This window comes from Lathamus discolor, chromosome 2 (assembly GCF_037157495.1).
Source record: "Lathamus discolor isolate bLatDis1 chromosome 2, bLatDis1.hap1, whole genome shotgun sequence".
Classification (NCBI taxonomy): domain Eukaryota; kingdom Metazoa; phylum Chordata; class Aves; order Psittaciformes; family Psittacidae; genus Lathamus; species Lathamus discolor.
The window spans coordinates 95,333,642-95,353,832 of record NC_088885.1 but is presented as its reverse complement, the minus strand read 5'-3'; the positions used below and the strand labels follow the sequence as shown (position 1 = coordinate 95,353,832).

The window sequence follows — 20,191 nt, the reverse complement described above, 5'->3', positions numbered from 1 at the left end:
TATGTGTGTGAGCTATCCACTGGTAAGTAAAGCAGACTGAAAAAAAAAAAAAAAACCCTGTTAAAACTTTGTGTATTATGTATTTTATGTACTTGACTGAGGGGCAGAAAATAGCCATTATTGGGAGTACTTGTCTTTTTATGACCATCTGTGCAGATGCATGGAAAATGAAATGAAGGGAAGAAAGAAAATAAGGGATAAAATAAAAAGTTGACAAAAATAACATGGTAAAAAACCTGACAAGAAGATCAAAATTAATTCAAGAACCAACAAGGACTCAATGAAAGTGCCATGGTGCATTTTTTACTCTCAGAGAATTCCCACAGCTCTTTATAATTGTTCTATCTCATATTACAGTGACTGTGGAGGTAGACTTAACAAAAGGTGTACCAATAACAAAACTAAAATATGTGTGGCCTTTGTTCATTACTATCAGTTTTTATTCTTAAGAATATGTTGACCCGTGTGCTAGATTTCTTCCTTCTCTGCTTTGAAAAGTACTATGGGGTTGTTAGATTCCATCTAAGCAACCTCTTACAGGGCCAAAATAGATATATTGCATTGGGATAATTTGAAGTATTTCTTTACTGTCTAATGAAATACAGTATTCCGCGTTCTTCCACTTCATTATCAGCACTGAGTTGCTTCAGCTTTGAAACGAGAATTTATTACATTCCAGCCTAAAGATGAGCGCTATGTTGGCAGGTAAAGGAAAAACTATCGACATACACCTTTTTTTTCACATGCTCGGAAATCTTTGAATAGTCCCACCACAATTTTAAAACCAAGGAAATTTCTTCCTCCCTATGTAGGTAGCTGCTGTAAAGCCCCGTTTTTAACAGCACTGAGAACACAGCAGGTCTTTTAAGGGATTCTGAAATATGTCTGTGGAAACATTTTCCCTCCATTTAAACAACTTGAAGGTAACAGGGAGAGGTCTGTAGTTTATTCACCCAACAAAAGCAAGAAATCTCTAATATTGGGGACATAGCTAAAAAGTAATAGTTACAAATTATCAAATACTCAAATACATGCCATCAACATGTATTTAGCCAAATACGTGTTCTCAAGATAAAACTTCAGGGAAGGTAAAACTTCAGGCTTTTGTAGACTTGTGAATCTAAGCTTGAAATCCTCTGAGTTAAAAATGTATGCAAGGTGATTGCACTATTCCAATTTTACACAGATGAAACTTCATTGATTTTTGGCATGAAAGTAGAGTATTGTAGTGATAAATCAGACCTCTGCAATTCATACAGGTCTAACACAATGTTTTTTCTTACGTAACTTATGCAAAATAAAAGAAAAAAAAAACAAAACCAAAATCTAAAAACTAGAAATCATCACCAAACAAGAAACATTCTCCCACCCCAAACCCCACTAGAAACACCTAAAACTAGAAAAGGCTTTGCAAAAAAAAAAGAAAAAAAGTAGTATTTATTTCATACAACATACTGATTTTAAAATATATCTCTTGAACACACCGTGAAAGTGGAAAAGAAATAGAAGTTGTACTTATTTTGTAGTGACCTGAATTTAGCATCAGATGTTAAAATCAAGACATGAAATTTTGGTAGAGAGATAAAAGTCAGAGCAGAGACCTGACCACATGCCGGATGATATTAGTGGCAGATGTGATCGTCAGAAGTGTGATGGCATTTCCTCTGAATAGGCGAATGTACTCTTCAAACTTTGATGTTAACATGATTAGCAATGAAAGTATGCTTTGTTCCTTTGCCTTCACATGGTCTCAATATTGGCAGTTATCGTTTACTTGTATTTTTAAATCAAATATTATCCTGCCCTGTATTCATGTGCAGATGCTTTGCACAGTGCTGCTTTTTTTGTTGGACCTAAAAGAAAACTGTGAACCAGTGTACTGAACAGGGGCTAAATATTTTATTTTTCCCTTTCACTCAATCCAAGCATTTCTATTTCCTAATTTTATACTGGAAGTCCCAGTACCACGCTTTCCACTTCACACCAATATCCCGACTACTTTGTCCATTGCCCCCAGACAGTCATTAATTGACTGCAAACACAACTTTATGGCAAAATGACTGCAGCTTTATTAAGCAACAGGATTTACAGGCAATAACAAAATCAATATAACATTAATATATCACATAATTAAGTAAGATTCTTACAAGCTCTGCCTGTAGCCTGAAATATATACAACATCATTGTAACCAGTGATAGCAGTTGTCCAAAGAAGATACAAATCCTGACTTCTAATGTGGGAAAGTACATATCCTCTCTTGACTGAAGGAAAAATGTCCTGTTTATCCCACACACATCCTCATCAGTCACCTAAAAATTCTCATTTATCCATCTTAGAAGATAATAGTTGTGTAACAATGTTGTTACTGAAGTTACAATAGCAAGGTATGTTCCTGAGAACATATTGGGATTGACTTTTCATTCAATCTCCTATGAGTACACCTGAAAGTCAGTGATGCTTTCTGTATTTGATGTTACTTGCGTGAGTAAAGATGGCACACTCAACAAAATACATAAAATGTTAAGTCTTGAACATTAGAACACCACTGAATGTCTTTCAGCTGCTGCAATAAATCTAAGTGTACTTTACAAAGTTCTCTGAACCTAAAATAGTTTACTATGTCCATGAACTCTATCTGTACATAAATGAATGACACTTGAGACAACAGAATCTATTCAAATTGCATCTCTCAAGAGCAGAAATGTGCTTGAACACATAACTTTCCAAAAACTTGCACAAATAGTCTCTGAAGTTCTTCTATGCCTTCTTTGGTTAAATTTTTTTAAGATTATTTTTGGCTAAAAAGCCGAAATATTAATTATTCTTACTACGGTGGAGATAAGCCAACCTGGAAAGCCATGTCTGCCCTGCCTTAATGGAATTTGGTTCTGATGGCAACCCTGAGGTCAAATTCCCTAACCAAATTCCCTCACTGCTTCCATCTACTTGTGAAATGTTCTCTGGGGCATGGTACGCATGTTATCACTTGAACAGGGAAATGGGTTGGAGAGAACCATGGCAATATCCATCACCTCCAGCAAATACCCCAATACAGACTCAATACCTGTGATCTGTAGTGACTCTCCTGAAGAGCCTAAGCATTCTTATCTCTTTCTCACATGACTTTGTAGTATAAGATCATAAGATCTTCATGTCATGACCCTATTCCTCCCTTCTGCACATAGCATGTATCTCTTCAGAAAGACACGGCACATGTAGGCCTCTTATTTCTAAGGATGGTTACCAAGCAAAAGGCTACGTCTAAGAAATCACCAGATCAGGAGAAAATCCGGACAGAGCTGTTTAGCAGTATGGTCTGGGAAAGTCAGATGCAGCAATTCCAATTATACAGACAGCAGTGACAATTTGGATCGAGTCACCTTAATGCAGAGAGGAAAGCCATGATACATTAAGAAAAGCTGACGGAGCTTTACAAGCCAAAAGCCATAACTCTGCTTGGAAGTGGGCTATGCACAAGGAGGTCTATCATAAAAGACTACTGTACAGATAGTTCTGTTTCTTAGAATGGAAGATAGGAAGACAGATCTCCAAACTAGCAACCAAAACACAGAAGAGAAAATTAGGATAGGAAACTATATGTCCTGAAGAAAGATACTTCCAGAGAGACACACAGAAAAACATCCGTCATGCACGAGCCTATGAGTGACCTCTTCCTGCATTTGTTTTGTAGAGACTTCCAACCCAGCAAGACAACTCCTTCAGCTTCTGTGGAATCAGAAGAATCTCACACCTATGGGGAGTGAGAACTACCCGAAAGATATTCACTGCCCAGCACTGTGCTTCCAGGCTGGCAATCTCTTCCCTTATTCACAAGTTATTCTTCCTCCACAAGTCAGTGAGCACTATTCACAAGCCAGAGATGAGTTATTCTCTCACACTGTGTAGGGTCGAGTTCCACTACACTTATAGACATTTGAAAAATCCATATGGGGATATTCAGACTATCCTTCTACACCAGATGAGGAGGAACAATTGTCTTGTGCTGATTCCCTACACCACAAGCTCCATTTCAGAACTTTCAGCAAAAATTCCTCAATATCTTTACAAAGCAAGATGATAAAATCTTTAAGCAAAATCCCAAGACAGCATTTCCTTTTGTAGAAGAGGCAGAGGGAAGGATGGAGATTACTTTCAGGACAGACTTCACGCAGTTTCCCCATCACTCAGAGAGACTCTTGGTTTTCATACAATACATTTACATAACTAGTCCTATCCCTGCTGCCTGAACATGAAGATGAACATGGATGTAAGCCCAGAATTCCCTCTGGCAGAGAACTGTGTATTATCAAACACAACAAAAAAATAACCAGATCAAGAACTGTACCCCAGGGGAATCTCACAATCTTATTCACTCTGGACACTTTCTTATGAACAACTGGGCAAACAGCCCAAAGCCTGATCTGGTTAGAATTGCACATCAGGTTTATACATTTGACAACAATAAAATATTTTTGTACTTTCCAACATGTGTTTGTTCTCTGGTCTTGAGGTCCTTTGGGACTGCCCTTAGCTCTACTGCTGTTTTCCTTGTCTTCTTTATGGGATCTGCATGCACATGCTCTGATCCTGGGAGATAAGAACTTCTGCACATTCAGGTGTGGACTAATGGTCTCACACAGGAGACCTGGGAGTCTCAAATCCCATTCCAGCGAAAGGTTTGAAAGAGATGACTGTCACACTGAAAAGAAGTTCTTCCTGGCATCACAGACATGAGAGACTGTACTTCCTCCGACTAGGAGATGCACAGCCAGCATTTTTCTGACATCCTTTGAAGCAAGTATAAAGAGCAGCTTCTATTAGGCAAAACATGTATTCCTCTGCATGGATCAAGACTAGCAGAAGACTGGCCAGGACGACAGGCTGCAATGATTGTAGTGATGGTTTGGGAGCAGCTTCTCCCAAAGTTCAGAAAAATGACATCCACATACCCTCAATAGTGAGTTGAGTATCTTTTCTGATGTAAAGGGATGAATTAGGCTTGTACTAATTAAATTATTACTGGAATAATTTCATTTTCTTCCTTGTAGTTTCACAAGAAGTTTAAAAGTGTCATTTTTTTCAAGTAAGAGGGGAGGAAAATGTTTTCAGGGAGACTACAAGCAGGCAGACATAAAGTCTGGTGTAGAGGACAATGACCAGGCTGTCTGCTGACAGCAGCCTGTTCTTAGAGCAACCAAGCGAAAAACCTCCTACCTGTTGAGACAATACAGAGGAGGAACAAAGAATATCATTTGAAAGGGAGGATGAAGAAAGAGAGAGCAAAAATAAAAGTTCTGAAGCCAGGAAAAGACCCTGAGAAAAGGTGATGAAGAATATCAATGAACACTTCCACAAATGGCCTTCAGCTACATCCATTTCAGGAGCAATGACTGAAGACACATCCATGGTCAACAAGCCAAAAGCTATGACTGCTTTTTGTCAGGAGACACTGAGCATATTGTGGTTCCAAAGATGAAAGCCACTTGCAAATGAAGAACCCTTGCATTGTAATATTGATGATTGTACCTGAGACTCAAAACAGCAGTACTGTGGGCATGATATCATGTACTATCAAAGGGTGTTTTCCATGGAGATGTGCCAAAACAGAATCAGTTTCTCAAATTTGTAAGAGGCTGACAAACAAACGTAGAAAGTCTCAAGTACCATAAGCCAAATACTGGGGAAAGGGCAGGGAGTGGGGTGCAAAACCCATAGCCTAGTGGGGCAAGAACATGCACACACCACTTATCACAGAAAAGCAGTCTACTTACCACAAAAAAGCAATCTAGAGGGACAAGTCTGTTGATGAGAACAGCACTTTGGTTATGCTTCTCTGAGCTTCCATATACTTTACATAAATTGGTACAGGAAGGCCTAGGCAGACTGTAGGACTTATCCTGATTAAGAAAGCCATGTGTTTGGTTGTTTCAAGGAGCCCAACTTAGCTTTCTTATTTTTCACACTTCTTCTGTGAACATCCTCATACCCAGATAGCAGCCACACAAAATGTAAGGCAAGATCAGACTTTGTTAGTTTCCTGGCGGATCTACCACAGATTACCAGAAGTATACAAATTTCCTGTGTTCACAGTAAATCATCTCCTTTTACCTCTTGTCCACATGTAATCACTTAAGATTCACAGAGCGGCCCTTGTAAGCAAGGCCTGGGGAAATAATTTCTTCATTCTAACGTACACATGCACACATATACAATAGTAGAAGGCCATATAAATTAAAAAAAAAAGTGAACATGAATTGGTTTCCGCTTCCTCCCCTGTTCTATTGCTTTCATTTCTTGTAAAATTTCTTTGTAAGAAGATCACTACAGAGAAAATGTAACTTGAGAAGAAATTTATATGTTCCCTCAAGTTATTCCTCTCCAAAGGGAGATGCTGAATTAAAGCATCACTATTCCCTTAAGGTTCTGGAAAGTGAGCTACGGGAGACACACAGGCTGTACACCTCCATATCCCATTCCCCTCAAAAGATATTAATCGCTTCCGTTAGCACACTAGTCTATATTTTAGTTCTACCACGGACACCATCACCACCTCTCTCTTCTTTGTATCCTACACTCTTTTTTTCAAACTGACACTGTTTTGTTCTTAAAAACTCCTAGTAAAAACTTTGTGGTCTGTGGCATTTGTCAGTATTATTTAATTTAGATTCTCAAACAGCTTCTGAACTGATGACGTGCAGAGAAGCAGTGAAGTATTTTTGTTACATCTACCCTCATAAGTCTCCTCCTCCCTCACACAACCTAAACCATGCCTCCTGCCTCAGATGAAGAAAGTATTCTTCATTTTCCCTCTTCTTCTCTGTGTGTAGGAGAACCATATATCTGGATATAGGTATCATAATCTCACTTTGCAAAACAGTATTTTTAAGTTTTAACATCTCTTTTAAAACTAATTTTCCAATTCTTAAATGATCTTATTTGACATACATTTTTGCATGTGAAGTTGTAGATTATTTATCCTTTTATACAAAAACTTAAAAGATTTGCCTGGTGTTTTTAGAAATTTTTTTCATTTAAAGAAAAAAAAAATCAACCGGTTTACAAAGCAGTTTTTCCAAATACTGCAACATTTTGTAGGTTAGATTGTTTCTCTAAATATACAACATGCTTTTCAAAATTAAGAGACCAAAAGCATGTTCTTATCAATTCTTAACCACTGAAATACATGGAGTAATTTTAAAATATTTTTTAAGTAAAAAAGTATATATAAACCAAAATTTGATCTTAAGGCCTTACAGTTGTAACCCTTTTTAGGGCAAGACGCTCTGATGACTCCAGTAAGAAAAGCATAATCTGTAAATATCAGATTGCTTTCACTCACATAACTAAGTATGAATTTCTCTGTGTAAATTCAGATATGAGCCAAAATGTTTCCACTGACAACATGGGAGTTGATGACACTGTGGTGAATATATAATGAGGCTGTGGATGCAGTTTAAGGCCACCAGTTCTGGTTCCACCACTCACCTGCAGTCACTGCAAATCTTTGAAGCACCCTGTTGCACCTGAGTCTCTGGCTCCAGTTCTCATTTCTGCTATAAACAAAGTAGGTAATGGGGGGGGGGGAACCACTTCTCTACCCCTGTCCTCCCTCAGTATCAGAGAGGCAGTGTTCCTTTGTTACAATCTGTGTAGATCCCATCTAATACAATTCACCTGTTCTAGGACAGGAGCTTTCTGCTATGTTATACAGAGCCATTTTTAAGAGGATTCCAGGTACTGCTCTTTGCAAGGCACAGAAAAATAATAATCACTTCCCCTGGGACTGTGAATCCGAGCTGTTTGCTCTTTGATAGCCTACAAAAAAGGTAAAACATGTACATTTGAGCAAAGTGTTACTGTCATAGTAGAACCAAAGCTAATGGGTGTGAATTAAAAAGGGAGAGAAAAAACAAGCCATTGTGTAATAGTCTACGCACTTTATCTCACCCTTTGGTGTGAAACAGCTGGTAAAAGATCCTATGAAGTGCAGTGTGGCAAAAGAGAACACTGATCTGATCTGTTTACGCAACTTACATGTTCTCACCATTGCTTGCAGTTAAAGTATGGATTTTCTTGAAATCAAGCTTATCAGATACATTTTAAGTGTTTCCTGTATGCAAATTCAGTGGGCCTGAATATAGAAATTTCACTTGCCCGTGAATTTTTCATGTTGCATATACTCAGAAAATCTAATCTTGGAGGTTCATTACTAGAACAGTTTTATTATTTCTGCCACTGTATTGTTATCAGACCAGCAACATCCTGAATTTGACTAAAGGAGATGGTTGTTGGTTTGCTGATGTTCTTCTTGTTTTGTTTTTTTTTTTCTCTTTCATTTTGCAGCACTTAGAATTGATAGATGGAGGTGTAGCCTTCACAATCACACGTTAAGAGTGCAAATAGTTATTTCTAATACCACAGTTCCCACATTATTCTAAATGGGTCTTCATTCCTGTAACTGTTGTGAGGTGAATTGTTAATATGTGATTTTCAATAGTGATGGTACTAAGCAAATGCCACTGTTATCAGAGGGATCAGCCCAAAGTTAAAACTGAAGTTTACAAGGATTGAGATGAAAGAAATCAATACAAATTGAGGGCAGTGCAACAAAGCTCTGTAGTGGTGGACTTGCTAACCCTAAACCCTTCCACCTGAATTCTAAAAAGTAAATCAAAGAGCTCCTATCTGGATCAAGGCACTTTCCAGCTTTGTTTTAGTGACAGGGGAATGGGCATTACCCAGAAGCTGCAGGGTGATGTTCAGAGGCAGCTAACAAACCACCAGCTCAGCTTTTCTTTTCCACAGGGCAAGCACTCTAAATGCTCCTCCTCCCCTTAACTTGCTGAAACTTGCAGCTGTGATTCACAACCTGACCAACAGTGATAGATAACAAACCACTGACCTTGAGGGCAGCTTTGTGTGTCAGCCTTCTTATTGCGTTGAGTCACCGCACTCCTCATGTGTGTTATTTTAAGTAGCACATTTATCAGCCAGTACCAAACAGAATATGTGGCCATGTGTATTTTATTAGTGAGTTTTGAGTATTAAAAAAAAAAAAAGAGAGAGAAAAATCCACTTTATTTCAAAAAAGGCTTGAAGACTCCTATGCACTTTAAAAATCTCCTTGTTTTCAGTTACAACATAAGGAATCTATATGGATGCTAATACGTTTGCATTTGTAGCTTTTCCAGACTTTTTTCTTTTCCAGCACACTGCAGTATAGCAATGTCAGAAATATACCATTCCCCATAACAGGACACATCTGTGGTGAATCTGCACAGAAGCAATTAATTTCCTTGTGGTATTTTTACACTGGGGGCTTAATGCAAGTCCCCGTTATACAAACAAAAAGCTCTAGACAGCTCCTGCTGCCTGATAAAAAAAAAAATAAAATAAATAAAGTAAATCAGATTGAGAAGGCCTGTTTGGCCTAGGACTGCTACAGGCAATGACTTGTAATGAGCCATCCCAACACTAATTATGAAGCTTATTAAAGAGAATTGTCTAAGTTGTACTAAAACGCATGCTATAATCACGTTAAGGGAGACATGCATACTGAATTGGGGTCCTCCGGTTTCTTCCCTTAGAGAAGTGGACCCAATATTTAATGAAGCCAATTTGGGTCTCTGTTTATAGCAGCAATATTATTGTGCTTGGCAGGCTGGTCAAGATGAATTTGATGGAGAAGCAGGTGAGAATCCCAGCAGGTCGGTGATAATTCACACATCACAGCCTTCACAACTAACATCTGCAGGCAAGTGCGCCAAGAAACTGTCAAAAACAAATACTTCCAATCCAGGATTTTATTATTAAACTTCTCCCAAATCTTCACTATGGTTGAAAAGGCAATATTTCAGTGTACTGTTTCAGAAAAGGGAAAAAAAAAAAGATTAATAAAGATGTTAGAAGGCTGAACTGCTGTGAGATTTGTTTAATTATTCCCCACAGTACTGCCCCAGCAATCTGCTGACATTTAGCCCCGACCTTGCAAATCCTCAGTAAATATTAATATATCAACTCAAACAGGGACCGTTGTTTTATTGGTTCACGGAGCTCAGAGAGATTCGCCACAGCAGTGAAAAATAATGTGCAGAACTGAGGAAGAACGGCTCCTTTGATATCACCTTCTGCTGCACACATGTGCTGGGAGCATCAACAAAATGGAAATTCTGTTACTTTGCCACAGCTGTAGAGTGACACTTCAGATGCCTTTGCTTCCCTTTGTACAGCCTGCTGGAATAATCCCAAAACCACAGTGGCAAGAGATTAGAAAACACACACACGCACGCGCGCGCACATACACACACACACAGAGGAAGAGAGGGAGAGAGAGAGGAAAGCAAGATCGCATTTTATTAACTGACACAGTGGATATTTTAATAATAGTAAGCTCCCATCTTAAAACCTAATAAGCTTTGCCCAGAACAATGAGTGCGCTAATGAGAGACAAGGAGAGCTAAGTACAATCTACTGGAATCTGTTTACTGCTGCGACTTTGCTGTTTGCCTCTGTGAGTGCCACATAAACTTCTTTTTTCTCCAAACAGTTGCCCCTATTGACTGCTTCTGAATGTATTTTATGTGCCTACCAGTCCTCACAAATCCTGACAAAACACCCCCAATTTATTTTCTCCCTTTTATTTGCTTGCCTCAAATGTAAATGTACATTATTAAAATATCTTCTCATAACTACACTGCCATTACTAATAGGCAAGTGTTTGATGTGGGTCAATACTGCATCCAAGATTCTTGGGTTTAGGAGAAAGGGCTGCTGTGCAACATTTGGCATTCAGATGTATTGAGCTGCAGAGTTAATGCGTGATTAATTTTATTCATAAAAATGTTAATCACTTCATTGTGAGATCTTTTTAACATTCTGTGCACTGAACACCTTTTAACTTCTTTTTCACACAAGCTCACAAATGTATTTAATATTTTCAAACATTCTGTTATTACCAATAACACTGGTAATTAAACATACATTTAAAACGTAATAAAAAGCTGGCAAGGAGCGGCACGGCACCAAACACAAATGGAAGCCCGTACCCGCTGCCTCCCCCATAACCCTCTCCCCCTTTGCAGCAACTGACCAGTTTCTTTAATGTGCACTTGTTTGCAGAGTCCTGGAGGCATTTTTTTCAACACTCATTGACACAGCCGAGTACCACGAAAATAATGCCCCCCTGTACCACGCTGTAGATGGTGCTAGAAATAATTCTGTTCTCAGGGAGGTGAGGATCACAGCACTGGGCACATTGCAGCAGGTTGGGGGTTCCAAGGGGGTTGTTTTGGGTTGGGATGGGGGCTTTTTTCTGAGACAAGCACTTGAGCCTCATCTGAGAGTGGTGTCAGGCATTGGTGGGTGTGTCGACGGCACTCACTGACTTCTTGTTTCCAGCTGGGCAAGGCTATTGTGAGCGTATTCAGCCAATGCACTCATGAAACTGGATAAATGGATTAGTGGATCAGAGACACCATCGGCATCTTCAAAAGGAAAACAGCAGCCTGCAAAAAGACTGACATTTGTGTACTGGGGCAGAGGGTGTGTGAATGCTCTGCCTCCTCCAAAGGGACAAGACAGTGATAAACTTTCCACACTGGCCACCTCACTTTGTGCTACAATTGACCAACAAAATAAATGGATTGCTTCATTGTTTTTGAACCGTAGGCAGCACAGGGAAAGCACTACTTGAGCAGCAACAAAAGACAATGTATTGTGTGGGGCCAACAGCTCAAAATAAAACCTTTAATTATCTACGGGTCAGCCATAAATCTGGAATAAAAATAAATGTTACTTTTTAAACTCGCCTTTAATTCTGCATGGAGTTTACGCTGGCGTTTTCTATTCTCTCAGGAGAGGCACTACCAGGACTTTGTGTGTGCCCTGCGTTTGCATTTTTGCATTAGCTTGACTCCCAAGGAACATGTTGGGAAACAAATTTGGCTATCAGACATGAAGGATGTCTGTAATGCTAATTAAAGTAAGTAAAAACAGATAAAAGATGCATTCTTTTTTCTACTATTTCTAACAAACACCCATGCATATATTCTCTTCACATACACGAGGGAAGCCAAAACTAGTATTAATAATGGTGACGAGACTCGAGTAAATTAATTCCTCACAGAAGTACATTGTTTAGTTTTAAGAGCTCATATTTTCAAAGTCTTAAATTTTGAATACCTATTTCTATGGGGTTTTCAGTCTCCTGGTACTTTGCAGCGATTCCTGTCCACATGGCTGGTTTTACAGGCGAGCTATGAACAACGCTGCATGGGGGCACCGCACAATGGGGAACACCAACCTCGCCAGGAGCCGTTTCTGTAACTTTTCCCTGGAAAACATGCCACACAGGCCATGTTTATTACATGTTCCAGTGTTTTACTTGATTTGTTAAGTCCCAGGTAAGATTTATTGCTTCAGCGTAAAACTTGGCAGCTTGAAGCCTGGAATCAGGCCCCAAGTCCCTCCTCACCACAGCCCCCATGGAGCCAGTGGTGGGCACAAGCCCTGCATGCCACCTCCATGGCCCTTCCCGGATCCTCCAAATCTGCCTCCTGCTTCCTGCAGGCCAATAAGGACTTGCCCCGAGCCAGCTGAGGCCACAGCCGCATGACCCATGACAGGCAGCTGCGTTTTGGAGCCTGTGGGTGACACGTGGGCTCCATCCACCAGCAATCCTGCAGGGAGGTGGGTAGCGCCAAACATGGGTCACGAAGATGTCAGGGGCCTCATTCCCAAACTGAGCTGGGATGAAGGAGGATGTGTGCCACAGCCCATGTTTTGAGGATCTCTTCTGCACAGCACATATAACTCATTAGCCTTTCCCCTCCGCTGCTTGTGTGCCGAAGCGACAGCCTGCCTCTGCCAACCATGCCTTCGCCAGCCCCGACCATTCTTTACACCTCACCTTTTAAGGGCATTTGGGAATGAAAAAAGTAAAAATACAAAAGAAATAATAAAAATAACCCAACAACACCGAAGAGCCACCTCTCCTGCTGTCCCCAGCCTCCCTGCCCCCTCCAATGCGCACTCTTTGTAATGGTCTCATCTACAAGGACGATTGAAACTTTATAGCGCATGATTCATCGTGCGGGGCTGTGCTCAGAGCCACGGTGCGTATTACATTAATCAGTGTCAGGCCACTAAAACAGAGATATGAATATGAATTCTCCATATTGCAGGGGAGATAAATGTGCTTGTGAATAATTGATCGGTGCCCATGAAAAAAAAAATCGAGAGAGGAAAAAAAGAATAAAAAAGGTGGGGGGGTGGGAGAAAGAGGGAAGGAAGAGGAAAACATGGTCATACAATGAAAGAAGCTCCCGGGAGAGGCAAGGAGCCCCACAGTGAGGGCTGGGGCCAATGCAGGGCTCCCGGTGGGGCCCAGCAGGCGGGATTCCCCCCTCCCCAGCCCAGCTCCTGCTGGCTACAGAGTGGCACAAGGGGTGGAGGAGCTGGCGTGAGAGAAACCCAGCTAGAGCAACAAGAAGGGATGACAGGAACCAGCAACAGCAGCAATCGTAGGAACGAGCCTGTTCAAGCACACACACACCCTACTAATTTTCTTGTTCGCTTTCTCCGGGGGTACTTTTTTCTCTTTCCCTTGGTAAAAATAGACTTATTTTTTCAGGATAAAATAGAAAAAGAATAAAAAATGAGGCCTGCATACCAATAAGCATATTTCATAACTACATCTCTGTGACAAAGCCAAATCCCCGTGAAGCTTTCAGTGCACTCTGGCAACTGCTAATTTCGGAGTTTGCTTGAACTCAAGATTATATCAACTTTCCAGTGTTCTTTCTGCAGAGATTTCTGCCATTCCTCTGTTAATGCTAAGTAAATAATAACAGGAACAAGACAAGGAGGCAGTTTTTACTGCGGGAGGATGGAGGATTATGCAAACATGTATGAAAAATGTTTTCTGCCACCCTCTTAAATAGCATGAAAATGTATCTTGGGCGGTCAGTTGTTGCTCTAAAAGAAGTATTGCTCGATGTAGCTCCCATCAGATTCAATGCAAATTTCCCTATTGACTTTATTTATCAGGTTCGGGTACTGCCATCGCTTAAAAAGAAAAAAAAAATGTAGAAAACTAGGACTTTCCAATTACTCTTATCAGCTCGAAGCATTCCCAATTAAGGCAAATCGTTTAGCTTAAGCTTCCCCTTTATTATTCTCCAAAGGCTCTGGTATTTGCTGGTATACATCTGCCAGGGTGGATCTCTATGAAAACGGAAAATATGACAGAAAAACTACAAATTATTTTCCTGCCAGGGTGACGCAAGCGATCATTCCTAGCACTGCTCACGTGACGAGAGAAACCGAGGAAATGTGGAAGCCCCCCTCTCCTTCCCAAAACCGGCGCGGGGGGGGCATCCCTCCCGGCCACCGGCCCCTGCCCGGCACCAAGCGGCTCACCGACAGCCCCCGAGGGAGGGCTCCGTGCCACAGAGCAAAGCCCGCTCCAGCTGAAACCTCCTCCGGGAGAAATAGCCACCTCGGGGGGAAGTGGCAGCCTTCGGGGCTGCTGGGCGCCCGGAGCGCAGCCATATGCGGTCTGTCCTCGCTTCTCAGATGGCCTCGCTGCCTTTCTGCTTTGCCTCTTCTGAGGAGGAGACACTTCGCGCTCCTGCCCAGAAAGTTTGGAAGTGGCGCAAGCACCTTCCAAGCACTCAGCCGCAGCCCCAGGAGCGCCTCGGGCCGACCCGCGGCTTCGCCTGCCGCAAGGGAACTCTTCCCGTTACCGGTCGCGGAAGGGAACGGTAGTAGAGAGCTCGGGGCTTCCCTCACCCCCGCCGTAACCCCCGCAGCTGACTGGAGAGGGGGAAGCATCACTACTGCTGGTGGTGATGGGGGGAAAGAGGGTGGGGAATTCAAGCAAGCATATCATCATCATTATTATTATTATTATTATTATTATTATTATTATATTATTAAATAATAATAATAATAATAATAATAATAATAATAATAATAATAATAAATAGTTTTGCAGCAGAGCCTGATCTAAGATGCTGAGGCTTCCAAAGGCAGAAAACTGCCGGCCAGATAGCTAGTGAGAATTATCACTCTCCAGAGGGTAGTCAGACCTGGAAGCACGCTCCGGAGGATGCTGCTGGGTTTCTGTCTGACCTAAAGTCGGGCAGCACCACCCCCCCTCCCCATAGGTATCCCCCGCCCCGGCTGAGCAGAGCCCCCGGCCAGGGGATGGCGCCGCCCGCATCCCACAGAGGGCGCTGTGAGCCTGCCCAAAGCCTGCCAGAGCCCCGCCGCTCGGCCGCGATCGGAACCGCTCGGCTCCGCTCGGAACCGTTCGGCTCGGCTCCGCGCTGGCCGCCGCCGGCGGACAGGGAGCGGTAGCGCTCGCACACCTGAGCAGACACACCCGCGCACAGGCACACTTTTGCGCTCTTAGCCGCTGAAGTCCCTTTTGACGCTAATAGGCCGCAAAGTAATCCGCTCTCCTCCCCTCCCCAACCGATTTGGCACCTCTGCGTCCGCTCCGCCTCGCAGAGCATCACTGCGCGCTTTTTAAGCGCCGTCTCCACTGCAGAACCGTGCACGAGGAGAGGGGCTGGGACCGACGGGTTGCTGTGGCCGGCTGTGCCACCCGTCAGGAGTTTGGGAGCTGGGCCGGAGGGGGCGAGAGGCAGCCGGCGCGGGGCTGCAGCCATGTCCCTTGGATTGGCAGGAAAGAGAAAGCAGCTCCGTCAGGTTCACACCAGTGCTGTTTGGCTTCACTGGCGTGAAGTCTGTTTTGTTCACCACCACCACATTTTTTTGTCTATCATTAAAAAAAAATTAAAAAAACCCAACCAACCAACCAAAATGTCTTTCCTCACTGAAAGCTAAGTTGCTATGGTTTGGTTAAAACTGTAATACACTCTTTTGTTGAAACCGTTACCAAGGCGGGACTGCCTGTGATTTAGGAAAAACAAACTGAAGCCAGAAAACAAACGAATTGGTGCTACGCTGGGAGCCGCAGGATGTCAAAATGAGTCTCTTCTCAGAGGCAGCCCTTCACATATCCCGCACAAAATCTATTTCGTTTGATCTGTTTCTGTGATCCATTTGGAAAACGCCAAAAGTAGACGCCTACCGCCTTCACTACTTTGTCAACAGATCTCTAAGAGATAGTTCACCGAGACCCCTCTTTGCCTGCCATGATTTTGCAGCTAAATTAAGATCAATATTCTGATCTGTGACACGAATTTTATTAACATTCTATTTGAAAATGTCATCTTGCTTCCGACAAGTCCTGGTTTGAGGTTGGTTCAGTTTGGATAGGGCGTCACCACATTATTTCTTAATGACTTTCCCAGCTGCTTCTTTCCATTTTCCACCATCAGCAACCATCTGGTATCTTATTAGCACCTCAATGCTCATTTAGTGTTCTCATTTAGGAGAAAAAAGAAGTAAACACTCAAAATATTACACATTTCAACGGACCGTCTTTGGAAGATTAATGCCTTTATAAAACGATAGATCGTCTCTCTCAGTCTCTGTTTAACCAACAGATCGGGATATCAGAACTTTCTTCTGGGAAGGGCGAGAGCTACCATGGGTTTTTGTTTGTTTGTTTGGGGTTTTGTTTGGTTTTTTGGGTTTTTTTTTCCTGCTAAGACTGTGCTTAGTCTCACAGGGAAAAATCTTTCGCAGTCATATTTTCTCTGTGTTTATTTAAACGTAAATCGTTACAAAGAATTCTGTTTCCTAATCTATCAATTTTTTTCGCCGGCTTCCGTCGCAATGTATACCAAAGCGTTAAGGCTCTTGATCCAGTTTAGGAACCGGTTTGGACAGCAAAGTTATACACTTGGGAGCAGAGAGAAAACTCGTCCCTCTCATTTTCAAGAATGTATTTTATAACGTAAATGGATATCAGATCTATTTATGATCCGAAAATGGATACCACAGAACATGTCTGATGAGTCACAATTGAAAAAATTACTTTAATTGTACTATTCAAGAGCCAGCTTCACTCAGCTTCTGAAATTTACGTGTATGAAAAAGGAATCTCGCAGCTTGTTTCCGTCAAAATAGCTGCAAGAGTCGTTAAAACCTTGGATATGGTATTTTAAGTTTCAGTTAGCCAAAGGCAAAAAGATGACTTTTTATAAACAAATTATAAATGTTTGAATAGATTTGCAATATATGTATAAGATCTGCAGCAACAGAATGCATACCTGAAGAGAGCTCATAATTTCATTTAGTTTATTAGACAAAAATATATGATTTAGACAAGTTTTGCTGACGCGTTATTTACAATCTGAAATCACTCTATATACAGAAAAAACACAAACACATGGGAACATTTACCAAACAAATAATCCAAGAATGGTTAGAATAACACGATCTGGAATGGTACAATGAAGAAAGGGATCCATCTACAGATTTGTGTAATCGCTTTTATGGATTTGCACCACCTTATTGCAAAAAGAGATTGATGGGAGTCGTTTATATCGTTTCCTTTCTTTCTTTTTTTTTTTCCTTTTTTTTTTTTTTTAACTGTCCTTAATACCAGTCTCTGTAATATTTTTTTCACCAAACCATTTAATCAAGCTGAAGGGAGAGCTGTTAAAATTCTCGGTGTTCCCTCTTGCTGAGCCAAAGAGCTGCAGGGCGGGGGGAGGAAGGGAGAGGGAAAAAAAAAATAAAAAAAGAAAGACATAACAATCTTTCAGGAAAAAAAAAGAGAGAATCGTTTTCTGCAATTGCCTGTCTATTGCTATAGCATCCTAGTATTAGTTAACTGCGCAGAAATCATTGTCACTGGTGTAATTAACACAAGCTCTTTGAGGTCTGTTAAATTTCAGAGAAGTTACAGGCTGGCTATGTACAATTGCAATTTAGCCTAACTTTGAAAAGATTACAGCAAGTTCTGCGTTGTTCTTATTGTCTGTATGTATTATTAAGGTGATGATTAGGTGTTAAAATTAGTCTTTATTATTCAAACACTCCGTTTCACATAAGTAACATTCCTGCAGTGAAAACAAACAAACAAACTCACTTGTCACGGACAGGCTGGAAGGGCGATTTTAGCGGCTGAGGTGGGGATTCAGTTCTTGGTACATTTTCTCTTTCTAGAAGGAGACAGAAGCGAAAAAAATGGGAGAAAAAGAAAAGAAAAAAAGAACCATTTTAGAATAAGAATAGTAAAAATCTGGACATTATGCAGAGAACACACCTCCCTTAGTGTATGTACGTGTGTGTGTGCGTACAGCAACATCTCCTACTTCCAATATTTAAGAAGTACGCAAGCTTTCCTTGCCGTATTTTTGAATGTCCTTGAAATTACTGGGAGATGGGGGTCAGGAAGAAGGAGAGAAGGAAAGCAAAACTCAAAGAATATGCTTCATGGCACTATGCCTGCACTCTCATCTTACTTGATGGGCATATACGGTGAGAATGTAATAGCTCATATGAAATGGGCTTAATGTGTGTAATCAACATGCTCCAGGAAAAGAAATATATATATATATTTAGATATATGTATTTGTAAATCAAAGCTAGGGTACACTGTCTGTTACTCCATTAAAAGAATCAGTTATACCAAGGCTGAATCTGACACTGCTCCTCAAGGAGAAGTTCATGTGCATGTGTGTTGGGGGCGGAGGGAGAGGTGGATGCCTGGTGCGTTCATTACCTATGTGTTTGGGACTGGTCCTCTCTGAAGGTTTTTCACTGCTTAGGGCTCCCAAGGTTGCTGTTAAAACAGAAGATTGTTGCTGGGCCTGGAGGTGGTGATTGTGATGAGCAGCATGGTGGTGATTTACTCCCAAAAAGGACCTCACATTGAGCAGGGAACTCTGAGTGAGGAAAGCCCCATTTGTCCAGTTGTGAAATTTACCAATCTGGCATGTGTAGAGTCCATGGCTGGGGAGAAAAGCGGGGTGCTGGATCTGTTGAGAAGTGTGGTTAACCTGGGGAGGAGCGGGCGGTGGGGGAGAAGACTTCAGGGCCCCATCAGGACTGGTTGCTGTCTCTGCCAAAGACCAAATCTTGGGTTTGCTGTGAGGTGGCATCTGTAAATTGTTCTGTCCCCCGGGACTGATGATTCGAGTGCTGTTGTCAGAGGCCTCCTTCACCATAGCCAGTGCGTCTTTGGGTTTCAGCCCTTCAGACCCCGACAGTGCCAAATCCTTCCCCTTTTCCAAGTGCTCCTCTTCACTGCTTTGTCTCAGGAGATCGGGCTTCTCCTCCTCTTCCTCGTTGCTCTGCTCCCCATCGTTCTCGTCGATTTTATCTATATCTATGCTCTCCAGGTCGATTTCCTCGTCGTCTTCGTTCTTCTCGGGGTCCCCCTCATTGTCACTCCCGAAGAGGTTTGCATCTTCTTGGTCCTTACTCCTGGAGCCCCAGGTCACCTTGTTCTCCTTCTTGAGCCGTCGACGGGCGTTGGCAAACCAGGTGGAGACCTGGGTGAGGGTCATCTTCGTGATGATGGCCAGCATGATCTTCTCGCCCTTGGTGGGGTAGGGGTTCTTACGGTGCTCGTTGAGCCAGGCCTTGAGGGTGCTGGTGCTTTCCCGGGTGGCGTTTTTGGGCCGCCCCGGGTCGCCGTACTGAAACTGTCCGTAGGGATAATAGCCGGGGGCAGTGTGAGCAGCAAAGGTAGCAGGGTGTACACCCGGATTATCTTTCAACTCGTACTGGGAGCCCTGCAACACATTCAGACAAGCGGAGAGGAAAAAGCACATCAATTATCTCGTTAACGTCTCTAACAGACCTGAATAGGGTACTCCGGGAGCCGGAATACGCCTTGGAGCGGTGCAAAGGGTTTTCTCAGGCAAATTCGGCCCTCCCCGCTCCAGGCTCTTCACGTTTAGATCAGACAGAGGTATTCCCAAATGGCCTCCCCCCACCGCTTCTCTCAGGGAAAGGAAAAGAGAGGGGCTAAACTGGGCTCTGCCAGGCATTATGCCTATTTTCTCCGCAAACCAAATAAAATCAAACTATGGAAAGGCAACAACTTCACATTCGCCTCGGCGAGACAGTTTATTGTGCACTCGAAATTATCATGCTGAGAAAGCAGGTTCTGCACCCCAGTTACAAACTACTGCCCGCGCACAGCGCCGCATTTGCCTGAAAAAAACATCCCGGAGGATATTACAGATGCACGCAGAGCGTTCCTCTTTGGCCCCAGATCTGCCTTTAAAAGGAGTTGGCGTGAGGCGAGGCTAGGGAGAT

The 20,191-nt window shown here is 42.2% G+C and overlaps 1 protein-coding gene across 1 annotated transcript in view; it reads right to left on the bottom strand.

Annotated features, from left to right (window-relative positions):
• Positions 1-17,198: 17,198 nt before the first annotated feature.
• IRX1 (iroquois homeobox 1) overlaps positions 17,199-20,191 on the bottom strand; it is a 5,438-nt gene continuing 2,445 nt past the window's right edge. The window contains exons 2-4 of the mRNA XM_065667798.1: positions 18,648-19,662; positions 18,012-18,084; positions 17,199-17,616 (exon numbers count right to left, since the gene is read on the bottom strand). Of these exons, the coding sequence (XP_065523870.1) occupies positions 17,559-17,616; positions 18,012-18,084; positions 18,648-19,662 (1,146 nt within the window). The 3' untranslated portion in view covers positions 17,199-17,558. The remainder of the gene's footprint in view (positions 17,617-18,011; positions 18,085-18,647; positions 19,663-20,191) is intronic.